The sequence below is a fragment of the Biomphalaria glabrata genome, chromosome 1, assembly GCF_947242115.1.
Source record: "Biomphalaria glabrata chromosome 1, xgBioGlab47.1, whole genome shotgun sequence".
Classification (NCBI taxonomy): domain Eukaryota; kingdom Metazoa; phylum Mollusca; class Gastropoda; family Planorbidae; genus Biomphalaria; species Biomphalaria glabrata.
Genome location: NC_074711.1, coordinates 55,891,936 through 55,906,173, shown reverse-complemented (window position 1 = coordinate 55,906,173; position 14,238 = coordinate 55,891,936). Strand labels below are relative to the sequence as shown.

The following is a 14,238-nucleotide window of genomic DNA, read 5'->3' as shown; positions in this document are numbered from 1 at the left end:
ACGTGATGTATCAATTTAAAGAGTGCTCACTTTTTTTTTTACATTTTATTTATAAGAACTGCTACACAATTTTTAGTTACCCAAAAGTTTGTAACAATAATATTTTTACAAATTTAATTGTAAGTATAACATTTGTCAAATTTACCAACAAGGGTTTAAAAAAATCAATTTTTACATTATAATTTATTACAATTTGTTTTTGAGTACTAAAATAATTTTTTGGTTATAGGATAAAGGTAAATATGAAGTCACTGAGTCAACATGGAAAAGCTCAGAAGAAATGGTCCCTTATACATCTGAGCTTTTAACTAAATACCCTTCTATTGTTGCTGTGATTGATCCTTTAAGGGGAGAGGTAAGTAAATAAGTTCAACTTTAATTATAACTTTTTTTTTTTAAATAATTGATGAACCAATTTTAGTAAAAATATTGTGATATTAATATTATTTTCAAGATAGCAATATTTATTAAATGAAAAAATAGCACAAAAACATTCAATCTCTACTGCTTACCATAAATATATTTGTAATGTTTACTTAATCCTTTTTGTTATAGAATTTTCAAAAATACTCTGAGGTCAGTGATGAGTGGATTTTGCATTTGTTTGACATTTCTGCGATTGAATAATTTTCTGTTGTTTTAATTCATTTTCTTGTGTCTGAAATCTATTGAATGTCTTAAGAAGTATTTTTAAATATATTCATCAAATTATAAATGAAATATTTAGTAAATGTGTATTAGATATTTAGAACTAATATTGTTGCTTAGGTTGTCTTCAGAAAAAGCAAACATTGAAATACAAATGACATTGTATTTAATTTTTGTAAATAATGAATTGATCAACTATTTTCAAAATGTCTTTTAACAAATTTAATTGTCATTAATTTTGGTGCTGAAATTTTAACTTGTCTACAAATTTAATATGAAATTTTTAGCAGATCATCATTTTAAAAAATGTCATGTAAACAGAATTGTTTTGGAAATGTTTAAAACAATTTCCAATAAAGAAAAACAGAGTACACCCAATAGTCTGAAATTATTGGGACTGGACCCATTTCAGATTAAGGAATATTTCAAATTAAGCAAAATTATTACTAAAATAAATATAATTGTGAAATATAACATATTATTTCAGAAACTGTTACAGGATATAATGATCACCAAGTTAATTTTATTTCATTTCTCTAAAAGGAACCAATTCTGTGTTTGATGTGCTTTACAAACAAATGAAATGTTTCTTATACAATAGTCAAAGTATTTTCTATATTACTGTATCAAATATCAGTATCGCACTGTTGCAACCTTGCAATTTATCACACATCACCCCTTTATGGAACTATTTTTCACAAATTTGCAAGCATTTATAATTATTAAAACAGTATTCTAGTTGACTGACTTAAGATACACTTTATACAAGCATTTGCATAACTTTGTTTCAAAAGAGAGGTCTTCTTCTCTTCGACCGAACAATGTAACAGACTTTTTAAAACCAATATAATTTAGAATCACATAGAACATTGTTCTGTTTTGTTCATTACACTGTCTATCTTTGAAATGTTTTGTAAGTTTTAGTATATAATACACTTATTCATTGTTCTTTCTTATTTTATTTTTATTCCTAAAAATATAATTTCCATTTTGGATTAAGTGAACTTTCAGATTACTTAAGTTTGTATTATCAGGACTCCACTGTATATTTTTTGAATTTTTATTTATTTAATAAAAAGTAATACAATATGTAAAAAATGTTTAGTTGATATTAGAGGCTTATATTAAATTTAAATAAATATTTATATAAACTATATAATACCCAGCTTACGATCATATTTATTACTTTGTTTTAAATACATTAAAAGAATTTTAAAAATTTTATTCTAGGAATCTGAGACCTGGATAAAACTTTGTGACAAAGTAAGCAAGTCAGTCTACATAGTGGGAGATAACTTTTACAGCAGGCCAGGTTTATTGATTAAAGAACCTGCACCAATTTCAGCATTTACCAGTGGAATTGTGATGCGCCTGGAAAGACTAAACACATTGTCTGACATCATTACTTGTGCTAAACTTTATCAGGGTATGTAAGATTTAAACAAAATTCTTTCAGGCCATACAATTTTTATGAGTTTTTCTTGGTTTAATGGCAATAGACTTTCAAGTAAATAAATCAATAAGAGAAAATGTCAAATTATCATTACATGACATTTATCTGCTTTCTCTAAAGTAAAAGAGACTTGTTATCATACAGATTCAGATAAAAACTGTAATTATTATAATATTTAAAAATAAATTCCATTCTGTAAAATATGAATACTGATTCAAAGTAATCAAAAAATTGTAGGGCCAATATCGCATGTATTAATATTTTTTGCATCTGATTGAAAACAAGAAAAGTCCAAGTTTGAAACAAGTGTCATTTAGTTTAGTAATTATTTAAAGTAGCATTCTAAAACAATAATCTAGTTCTGTGTTTGTTCTCTTTTGTAGAGTTTTTGTTGTTATCTTAATAAAGTAGTCTTAGTCCATTAATAGCATATTAATTTGATCGAAAGTAATCTAGCTAGGTAAACATCATTTTTCTAGCATGATGTCCCGATAATTAATGCTTTTTTTTTTACTGAATCACTCATGCTTATTACCATTGAAAGCAAAACCTCACAGTCATTAAAGATGTATCAATTTAGATGCTTAAAAATAATAATTTTATTTTTTACAGTAGTTTAACACCAGAAGTAATTACATATTTTAGTTTCCTGTTAAAGACATATAGTGTCTCTTATTTTTTTGTTTTTTTCTGAAACAAAATGATAAGCATCAAAAGTTAACATTCCTATCTAAATTGTTTATGTATTAACACAATTGATTGTAACATGACATCCACATTTTTTTCCCTCTGACTGCATGTATTTAACGATGTAATATTTTAGGATGCATTTGATGTCTAATCCATTAATTTAAATATAGACCACATATTTTTTTCCTATCAGCTCTAAAAAATGAGATAATAATTTCAACTAATGACTTTGAGACCACTGACACATTTTTGGTTGACTTTGTAAGTAAAATGCTAGTTTTAAATATTTAACACTATTTTAAACTTTAATAAGATAAGATAAGATAATTTTTTATTGGTCCAATCAAATGGAAATTCAGTTCTGATTCCAATATCTTAAAATAATAATTTCCTACAGATCCTATCATAAAACTATTTCTTTAATTTCAGTCTGTAGGAATCAAGGCAAGGTTTTTGAAACTAGGAGGCATTCATACTGGTGAAAGGTGTTGTAAAATAAATCGTATGCTTCAGATTTACAGGGAGCTGGAGCATCCAGAGATAAAATTTGTTGAGGAACCATCAGAATCTGAAACTGTTGCTGGAGAAACAGAAGAACAGGTGACCATTAGATACACGGTTGGCAGCCAAGAGGAGCCAATTGTAGAGACAGTTGAAGAGAAAGAAGAGGCTGAAATAATTAAAGTGCCTACACCTGAGCCAGAGGATGATGGCAAATTTCATCTAAAACTGCATGAGTCTTTTGAATTTCCACAAATCAATTACCCAACTCTTCAAAATGTTGAGCCTGTTGACGCTGAATCAGTGGAGCAAAACAGCTGATTTGTTTCATCAAATTTATTTTGTTTACAAAGAAATGAAAGGAAAACTATTTCAGATGTTATTTTTGTCTTTAGTGTCACTCAACTAAAAAGTTTACAATATAATTGGAAAAATATTTAAACAAATGTCATGGGACCACATTTAGAACTTGTCTATATGTATATATTTTAAATATATATAATTTATTATATAATACCGTAATATTTGTTACATTTTATATAGAAAAAATAAGGTTGTTTGAAAATATTTCAATGTCACAATGTTGTTTGAAGAGATAGACTTGTGTTGTATCTTCCCCAAATTATCTGAGATGCTGATTCAGAGGTGCTGTGAATATGAGACAAACACTACTAAAATTTTATAAAATGACAAAGTGTAGATATAATTCTCGAGTTTAATTCTTTTAAGCTCGAACTTTAAAACAATAAATATAGATAAAATATAATTCAAATGCAGAGTAAATAAAATTTTAAAAAATTATATTTGTTTTATATTTCATTTGTGGACCAGTTGGGGGGGGGGGGGGGAGTAGAGTAGGTTTTCCGTGTTGCCTTAAGGCACTCAGTAAACACAACTCTACCCAAGTCGGGTGTCGAACTTTGAGCCCCCTTCATAGGTAGCCTAGCCAAGCCAAGCCTAGTTCAAGCGTATTTAGCCTCTCAACCACGCTTCCCACTGAGTACTATAATACAGACCTGTGACTCAGTGAGCTATTGTTCTAAACTGCCCATAGATAGTGACGTTGCAGGTCTCGCTGCAACACACTCAAAAACTTCAACCACCTTCCTTATAAACTCATTCCCAAAACTTCTATAACTTTCCTCACATTCTTCACCTTCCTTTTTTTTCCTTGCTTTTCCTCTGGTACAATTTTTGTACATGTCCTTTCTCCCACATCTAATCTGGCACAATTATTTCTTTTACCTGACAAAAACAACAATCAATTTTAAAAATAAATTAACCAATTAGTTGATTAACTATTGGTCATTAATTATTTTGATTGGTATCAAACAAGGGAAAGAAATATACTTTGTGTACAGAATCATGTCATAGTTTAAAAGTCTGAAATTGAAACTAACAATAGATAGCTATGAAACCTTCAATTTACATTGACAATTTGCAGGCACTGTGGTTAGTGTGTTGACTAGAGGAGGCTTGAGCCCACAAGTTTGAATTCAAGTCATACAACATTTAAAAAGCTATCACGGTAACCTTCACCCAGATATCCCCTTCTTTCTTCTCTTCCCCTCCCCTTCCCAACTGGTCCTGACAAGTGATAGGATCATAGCGCATTGAGAAAGTTAAAAGCATGAAATTGTGCTAAACCAAAACAATTGGTAACAAGCAAAATATAAAAAAAATCCCTTTAAAAAAAAAAATAAAGCTTATTTAAGGAAAAGAACTCTGCATTTACAATTATATATCTCAATAATGTAGAAGTTATTTCCCTTATGTGATATCAAACAAAAAAATTAATTGATAATTTTTTAATTGATTCATGTTTTGTTGGGTACAATAAATAATTATTTAAAGTTTCCACTTCATCCGAGAATGGGTGTTGTACAAATAATGTGTTGAATTATCTAAGGGGATGAACCCCTACATATTTAGCCATACATCTGAATACTGAAGGATTAATTTGCCTTGTTGGTATTTAACAAAATAATTAATTACCAGTTTTCTTCCTCGTTCTCCATTTTCTTCTTCATTACCAGTGATTAATTGACTAATTGGTTAATTTTTTTTATTGATTCACTTCTCGTCTATGCCAATGAATAATTGTGCTAGGTTTCAACTTGATCCTGGAATGGGTGTGGGAGAAATGATGTGTACAAAATTTTTACCAGACAGACAGAGTGAGTTGATATAAGCATGTAACAATATTTCTAATCATATAGATTTATTATTGCTAGTCTAGATCTATTAGAAATTTAATTACATGACTATTCCAAACTATTCGATACCGTACAGTTATACTTTATATAAGCTTTTTTAAAATATCATATTTTTCTCAGTCTTATCATTTAAATACCATTGCTGTTAAAATTTAGATGTCTACATATCCAGAAATAGCAACATAGATTGTCTCATTACATCATTAATGAAATTGAAGATCTACATTGCTAAAGTGTATTCCCTTGGTTGACTTGTTAAGCCTGGTGTTTAAAATAGTTTTGTTTGTTTAAACTTGTGTATACTGTAGGTGAGACATACTATCTATAAAACTTAGGATATCACTAGTGATTTGGATGGCACCCTTATTTGAGAATTTACTCAGGTTTTCATTTCCAAATCAAAAGTATCTTTTTTTTTATTCTATTTAATTTTTGAAACAATTCTAGTGTTTCTTCTTTTGGCCTAACTTGACAAAATATGGTAATGTTGAAGTTGTCTGACAGATGGAGTACTGGTTGCTGGTGACTACTTCTGATTCTGTATTTATTTACAACTCAACTAGAACTAATTAGGTCTTGAGATGATTACATTATTTTAAATGCAAATCGCGAAATAACTCAAATGTTATAAACCCAATGAAAAGACGAGCAGTGTTACAGACTCGCATGTGTGTTATAAGCCTTGATTGGAGCACAACAGTAGAAACTGTAATTAGAACTGCTCACGTTTGTTTAAGATGAATTATTTGAATCAGAAACTTAAATAAGAATGTATCACGTTTGCCTGCAAAACCTTGCATTCTTCAGTGCACAATTAATCTAAAAAGTTTAAAAAGTGCACGTGAAATTATATCAAATAAAGAAGAGGACGAAGCACGAGGCGATAATTCTATGTGAGGACATTCAAGGCACATAGAGTGCAAATACGTCTGTAATAATTAGGCCTATATTAATTTCTGATTATCGATATTAACAAAATCCACTTGCATTGTAAGTAGGCCTGAGATAAAATTATACTAAGATTAGTAAGATCAAGCGTTCCCTTTCTTGCTAATTTTACTAGCAAACGTGGTTCAATCCTTACACCGTATATAAGATTTAATCCCTCATAGTGCTCGACTTTGCATATAGGAACACCACCATGTTGGAGCACGCCATAGTTTTACTTTGAGACGAGAAAGTAACCGAACTCGAACCTCACTTACAAAGGAACCGAACCTTAACTTAAAAACTGATCGGTACGAACCGAAGAAATCAATATTTTGTAATATTCTTGTAAGAAAAAGAACAACAACAAAAGAAAAACAAAAAAACTTAGTTTTCAGCGAGATGACTAGATAGTTATTTTAAATTCTTGCAAAGTTCTGCTGTCTTGAGCTGGCGTTGTCCTTGACATCTTGTGTTTGCATCTTTCTTGAGTCATTTTGGATTGTCTTTTGGAATCTTTTGTGTGTTAATGAAATGGAAGATTCGAAGAAACGAAAAGTAGACTCTGAATGTAGAAACTACCAGATCTTTATCTTTTTGTGGAGCATGAAAATAATCTAATATGCTTGATTTGTTTAGACCCGTTTGTGGCTGTTTGTATAGAACGTAATGTTAAACAGAATAATGAAATAAAAAAACATAAAGAAATATGGCGGCATTCTTAGTTTGAGCCGCAAATAAGATTACCAAGTAACGCTTAGAGAACAGAAGATTAACGAGAATAATTACCAAGAAAAGACAAGAAAATGAGTCATGCTACAAAAATGCTCACAGTTTAAGTAGTGAAATGTAGCCTTTTTTTTGGATGGCGAATGCTTAAAAAGTAGATTCTTATGGGTGATGTGCCATGAAAATAAGAATGCAGTTCAAGTCGCCATCCTTTTCCGCATGATAATTAGAAATATCAATTTAAAACTAAGAGATAGAGCAGCAGGGTTTAAAATGTTTTGTATTGCGGCCGACATATCGCCCAACTCTTGCTATTTGATATAGTTCGTCCATCGTGGTTCAATGATGACCACTTTGTCATCCAGGGGGCTGAGGGCTTTGCACTGGGGTTTTATGTCTCCTCATGTAGCTGGTGAGACCTATGTGAGCCCGGAATGTTCGGCTGCACACTGGGCAGGTTATTCCAGCTGGAGCTAGTGTCGTGAGCCTTGCTTTTCTTCTCTGGCGTTTTTCTTCTGCCAGCGTTGTTCTCTTTTCCTCAGCAACCTGTGCGCCAGTTTTCACAGCGCGACGCCATGATGCTCTGTCATGTGCCTCTGTCTCCCAGGTGGCTGGGTCTATGCTGAACGCCTTCAGAGAAGCTTTAAGGGTGTCCCTAAAGCGCTTTCTTTGACAACCTAGCGAGCGCTTTCCTTCGCTTAGTTGGCCATACAAGAATCTTGCTATTTATTCGGAGTTAGAAAAGCAATTTTCAAATCACAGAAGAGAGTTAAATGTATCTGTACGTTTTAATCTACTCGTTGGCTGTATAAAAAATAATCTTTTTATCAAAAAATGATGCCAATCTTGTCTTTTATTTCCATGACTCGGATTTCCTTTTACAACGCTAATGTTACAATCATCAAAGATATAGAAATACAACTTCTTTGAAAGATTTTATTCACTTAATCATTTTTTGTATTAAATTTGTTGTTTCATTTGGCACTGAAATTTGAAAGCATTGACGAAAATCTTGACAAACGGTTCAGTGCTGGACTTATCACATTTATTGTCGAGGGCCTTGAAATTCCCATAAAAACATCAAAGACCTTCCAGAAAGACCCCTATGCTAAGTCGTTCTGCTTCTCTGCCCATTTCTCTACATTAAAGAGAAAGAAATGAAGTTAAAAGCATGACAACATTGGCTATCAAAATTGAGATTGAAAATTGATATTAAAATCTAGGGGCCCACAAAATAATTCTTTAGATTGAGGAGGTGGTTCAATTCACAACTCGCAAGTAAAAAAAAAAAAGAGGCCAGGTTATTTAGTTCGAATGTCTACGTAAAAGATAAGTTTTCTACATGGAACTGGCTTCATATAAAGGACCTATGTTCAAATGTATAAAATGTTATAGATGTACATAAACTTGAATCGGTAAGGTGAATCGTGAAAGAGTTATAATTCTTCATAGAAATGGGGGAAAAATGTGCTCTACATTTAGCAGAAGTAACAACTCAGAAAGGGGGGGGGGAAGCATTGACAAAAAGTAAACAAAGTTCCGCTTCAAAACCTTTAAAGTATAAACGTACTATAAAGCAGATGCTATAACTCTCACTCGTTTCTGTGGTTAACAGTTTACAAGGGGACTGTGTAGCCATCGCAACGACTATAAGGGCTTGGTGACATAGAGACCTCCAAACCCTGTGTTTAGAATCCTATTAGAATCTATTAAAACTTAGGCTATAACTTGTTGCTAGTTTAACTTCTCGTGGGGGAAAAAAAAGGGGTGGAAATAAATGACTTTAGTGATCAATTAAAAATGAACTTACTGGTTTACACAATTTTTCTTAATCTTCCATTTTTATATATGTCCCTTCCATCACAAGGAGGAGAGTCGTTGAAACACTGTTGATGATCCCTTTATAATCGATTCGATCCTTCCAATATTTTACCTTCGCCCTTCTTCTCTTTCGTCTTCGTCGCCTTTCCTCGGCCATCTTTTGACTAACTGGATGGGGGGAGGATAAAAGCAGTAGGCCTACGTGAATAAACGTTTTCACTCGGCTGCTCACGAGCTCTACCATGAACAAAAAGTTTGGTGATGAAAGCATTGTTGGACTCGTTCGAAGGAGGGCAGGGTAGATGAATGATCTAAAATATCACAATTAAAAAACAAGGTTACAAAAGACAGTTTGTGTGGAAACACAAACTCAAAATCGGCCCCCGAAAAGGTCCATCCAGGCAGGCTTCAATATTTTCAGAAAGAACATGCAAATGAAATTATATCAAAGACAAATGAGAGATAAGAATGGAGAAAGAAGGTTAACAGATCCTGTGTAGTGCCCCAACGATCCCGCAGATCAAAGGATAGGTGAAAGTGAATGTAAAGTTAGATGTGAACCTGGCCTAACTAGTTCCCCTTTTAGACCTTGTGGTCTATAGGACAGATGATGTAAAGTTCATCTGTTTTTGTGGCCTACGATTAGCGAGGGTGTCATGTAGCCAGCACAACGACCAACCGCCTATACTTTTCCCCAACTAATGTCAGGTACCCAATAGAGCTGAGTGGACTCAGAGGCGCCCAAAGATTCCAAAGTTGAAAATCCCAGTCTTCACCAGGATTTGAACCCGGACCCCCAGTTCGGAAGCCAAGCGCTTTATCGCTCAGCCACCGCGCCTCCCTTGGCCTAACTGATGTCTTATAATTGATCCAATTGTTTTGAAAAGGCTCAATCTCTTATTCGAATCCTCAAAAAAAAAATAATTTCCAAAATAAAAAAATTTTCATAAAAATGAAGTTTATAAGATTACTATTCGTCTTAAATTAGGTCTAAATTATAATGCATACTAATTAGCTTTTTCTCTTTAAAAAACTGCTTGCATAACTGATTTTAAAAATTAGATTTTTCGCTTTCAGAAAAAAAAAAGTAGCCGTTGCATCAGAACTTTGAATGGTCTAAAATATTGTGATGTTGGATTTTCAATATCTTTTCTAGTTTACGAGATCTAAACGGGACAGACATTTCGCACAAAACTAATAGCGTCTTTTCCCCTTTCGGGACCCTATAAAAATCATTCCTGTTTTCTCAGACACAAATAATTGTGCAAATTTTCAACTTGATCCGAGAATGGTTGTGGAAGAAATAACATGTACACAAATTGTACCAGACAAATAGATAGAACAACAGAGTGAGTGGATGTAAGCTTTGTACAAATCTTTGATTTTATGTTATGGTAAAAAGAAAAAGAACTGACTTTATTGATAATTGCCAAAGCCCAAACTCTTTGTAAACAACTTAATATTGTAGGCCTACTTACCGGAACAATGTTCAGTACTATGTAGGCTGTTTCTGGGTACAAAAGTAGCTAGCGCTAAAACTAACATGCATTTTCTATTCATAATAGCAGTACTTTTACTGCAAGACATAGAAATGCTAAATGTTATGCTAGGTTAGTATAATCTCTTTATGTGTTTCAGTGTCAATGAGAGTGTCGTGTGTCAGTACAACAATCTACCGCGTAGACACCCTCACTGACTTATTGAGGAAACTCGTGTTCCCCAGCCTGGACTTTAACTTGCACTATCTCATAGCCTACTTTATAACTTGCACTAAATCCTATCTCATACTTTATAACTTGCACTAAATCCTATCTCATACTTTATAACTTGCACTAAGTCCTATCTCATACTTTATAACTTGCACTAAGACCAATCTCGTACTTTATAACTTGCACTAAGACCAATCTCGTACTTTATAACTTGCACGTAGACCTAATATCTATCTCATACTTTATAACTTGCACTAAGTCCTATCTCATACTTTATAACTTGCACTAAGACCAATCTCGTACTTTATAACTTGCACTAAGACCAATCTCGTACTTTATAACTTGCACGTAGACCTAATATCTATCTCATACTTTATAACTTGCACTAAGTCCTATCTCATACTTTATAACTTGCACTAAGACCAATCTCGTACTTTATAACTTGCACGTAGACCTAATATCTATCTCATACTTTATAACTTGCACTAAGACCTATCTCGTACTTTATAACTTGCACTTAGACCTATCTGATACTTTATAACTTGCACTAAGTCCTATCTCATACTTTATAACTTGCACTAAGACCTATCTTGTTCATTATAACTTGCACTAAGATCTTTCTCATACTTTATAACTTGCAACGTCTGCCACCGTTCCCAGCCCACACCATTTTTAAGGATAAAAATATTTGTCTATTTTTTTTTTTACTTGCTCTACATTGAGTAGGCGAATGTCTTGTTCGAATTAAAATGTAGTCTGAGAAGCCTTAGATATTCCGAAAACAAATATTTACTTCAGGCAGAACACTTGAGACCCCTAGTCTCTACCTCCCCCCCCCCCCCCACTTTTCCTTAGTATTCAATTTCTAGCGTCTTCTTATGAATAGGACACTTTACCTAACAGCGTTTCTAAAGCAATCTTTGAATGACTTTTCATGTCTCAGCTCATGGCACAGGTCGCATTATAACTAGATATAAAAACACGCATGTCGGCGTTTTTGCTAAATAATTAGAGATGAGCCACATTGAAACCTATCCACTGGCGTTTCACAGCTTGATATGGAGAAAAAAGAAGAAAACAACAACATATATTTAAGGTAGGTTCGTAAAATAAAAAGGATGTAAAAGATTTTCCCAACATCACAAAATTTAAAAAAAATTATAGGATGAAAGATGAAATATATATAAGTAGAAACTACTGTACAAGAAAATCATTTTAATTATTTGTAGATGTTTGCACACGATTGCTAAAACTAAATGAAAAATATATTCAAGTTTATCAAAAGTAAAAAGAATTAGGCGAACAAACTTTGTTTTACATATTCTAGATGTTCCCTCAGATTCTGAAGATAATTACATCATAGCACAAACCTCTCGCAGTACCACGGGTTCGAACCTGGAACTTTCATGACCACGACATGTCAGTACAGAGAGCATGCCAAACGACATCAAAAAGTTAAATATAAAAGACTTAGCACATAGACACATGTTTAATCTCAAAATTCCTTTAGCGAAGAGCCCATCCACCCACTAGCGTAAATAAGAAAACAGATGAACAATTATGAACTAAAAAGATATACTTACTTAGTTGGCTATAAAACAGACTTTTCAAATTACGCTGTCCTGATCGTTTTGGAAACCGATAGAAAACAAAGGCCTATATGTTCTATATCTATGGTAAAGCTTTATTTGTGCATACATAAAACAAAATTTTGAGAATGTTTTTTTGCCATTCGAATAAATTATCTATCATGCCCCATCACACTATTGCATACAAACTATTTATAAAATGATAATTATCTCATGATAATCTTTGATACTGCCTTGCTATATATAGACTTAAAAGCCTTGCTAAGTTGCTATAGACCTATAATTAATATAATGATAATTAATTATCTCATAAACCATTGCTGGAGGCTTAACATCAATAAAATGTACACTTATCTCCTCAGACTTTGATAAAATGTCAACGTACTGCAAACAATTCTTATAACTTATCAATAATGACTTTTCTATGTCCCAAAGAACAATCTAATTTATATTGACAATGCAGCCAATGGAGATTTACAAATTCCCAAGACAAGTGGGAATAAACAACACCATTGATCAATATTAAATGTACTGTCAAAAAGGCTGAAATATTAATTAAAAATCTTCAAGTTATAATTCGCACCGTTTTTCTCTTTACCAAAATAGCTCGAAATAAGCCGAAAATCCAAAAAAAAAAAAATAAAATAATAATGTGAAAATACCTAGGCCCAGAAACAGAAATGTGACACGGCTAAGGACGAATATTTGTAAGAAGATCAATATGTCAGATTGTCCCATAAAACCGCTGTTCAAAATGTGACCGCTAATATTTATTTAAGCACCCAACAGCAGAGTAACGCCATTTTAAAAGACTCAAAAGGGCGTTCTTCTACTGTGGTGAAAGGGTTAGGGCGGGTGTATCGTTGTCCGAATTTCTGTCTACATTTCAGACCTCACAAATCTCAACAAAAGCAACTCGAGTGCAGGTATTCTCAATCTTTTACAGCTGCACTCTTTTCTCAATTAATAAACATTTCCAGCTCCTTCCTTAAAATAACAAGTATAATAACAAAATACGTAACAGATAAGAATACATGCAGTCATAAAATTTGACTCCAGGTTGTGTCAAGCTCTTTTTAGTAATTTTGATAACACCTGACAAAGCTGACGTCTTTGTTCGATGGCCTAAATTTACTTTTCGTAACGTTTTTGTTTTGTTTCTTTCTGCATTTAAATTTAAGAATACAAGGAGTAGTGCCTTGTTTCACACGACTACGTATAGCAAGTTGCGAATTGTATATTGTTCCGCATCTTGTGCAAACAAAGCCATATAAACAATATGCACACAACTGTAGAAACCACAACAGACACACACACAACCAAAGCTTGACGAATTGGGCTCCTTTGAACTTCTCGATGACGAAAAATAACTTTGAAACACCTTGACTGAAAATGGAATAAAGGAGTTTTAAAATCTCCCTGTCCTTTTGTTTTCACTTATGTCACTTAGAAACCACTGTAATTGCCGGAATCAGCTTCTTCCTGGGGTAGTGCTACCTCTAGTTAAGAACCTCTACAATGCTTCCATCATTCAACTTCAGAAACTCTATTCTAGTCAGGAACCTCTGCAATGTTTCCATCATTCAACTTAAGAAACTCTATTCTAGTCAGGAACCTCTGCAATGTTTCCATCATTCAACTTAAGAAACTCTATTCTAGTCAGGAACCTCTGCAATGTTTCCATCATTCAACTTAAGAAACTCTATTCTAGTCAGGAACCTCTGCAATGTTTCCATCATTCAACTTCAGAAACTCTATTCTAGTTAAGAAGCTTTACCAGTCTTGATTGTGAAATAGTAGAAGAGGATAAAAGATTTTCGCTAACGTTGCATTTTATTTTCAATATCGTGTTCGTCTGGTCTGGGGAGCTACAGAATTATATATTTTAAGTTGGCCAGATTTTTATTTTTAACAAGAGCCTTTTTTTAATTGCCCTGGCCTTATCCTAACATATT

The 14,238-nt window shown here is 32.7% G+C and overlaps 1 protein-coding gene and 1 long non-coding RNA gene across 11 annotated transcripts in view; one reads left to right on the top strand and one right to left on the bottom strand.

Moving 5' to 3' along the window:
• The window catches only part of LOC106053375 (enolase 4-like), a 34,143-nt gene extending 30,337 nt beyond the window's left edge, over positions 1-3,806 (top strand). For 7 of the 8 annotated variants that reach the window (XM_056045104.1, XM_056045076.1, XM_056045083.1 and 4 more), the window contains 5 exons: positions 230-355; positions 556-576; positions 1,879-2,074; positions 2,985-3,052; positions 3,221-3,806. In XM_056045104.1, coding sequence (XP_055901079.1) covers positions 230-355; positions 556-576; positions 1,879-2,074; positions 2,985-3,052; positions 3,221-3,613 — 804 coding nt within the window. In that variant the 3' untranslated portion in view covers positions 3,614-3,806. The remainder of the gene's footprint in view (positions 1-229; positions 356-555; positions 577-1,878; positions 2,075-2,984; positions 3,053-3,220) is intronic. The other variant, XM_056045122.1, reaches the window with a different exon arrangement.
• Positions 2,534-13,354, bottom strand: LOC106053376 (uncharacterized). 3 transcript variants are annotated; one of them, XR_008780353.1, is made up of 4 exons: positions 12,946-13,354; positions 8,975-9,296; positions 5,288-8,302; positions 2,534-3,940 (listed from the first exon to the last, which is right to left on the bottom strand). It is a non-coding gene; the product is annotated as an uncharacterized LOC106053376 (long non-coding RNA). The 3 variants fall into 3 exon arrangements; XR_008780351.1 differs by lacking the exon at positions 12,946-13,354 and adding an exon at positions 12,278-12,860; XR_008780350.1 differs by lacking the exon at positions 12,946-13,354 and adding an exon at positions 10,464-11,512.
• Positions 13,355-14,238: the final 884 nt, after the last annotated feature.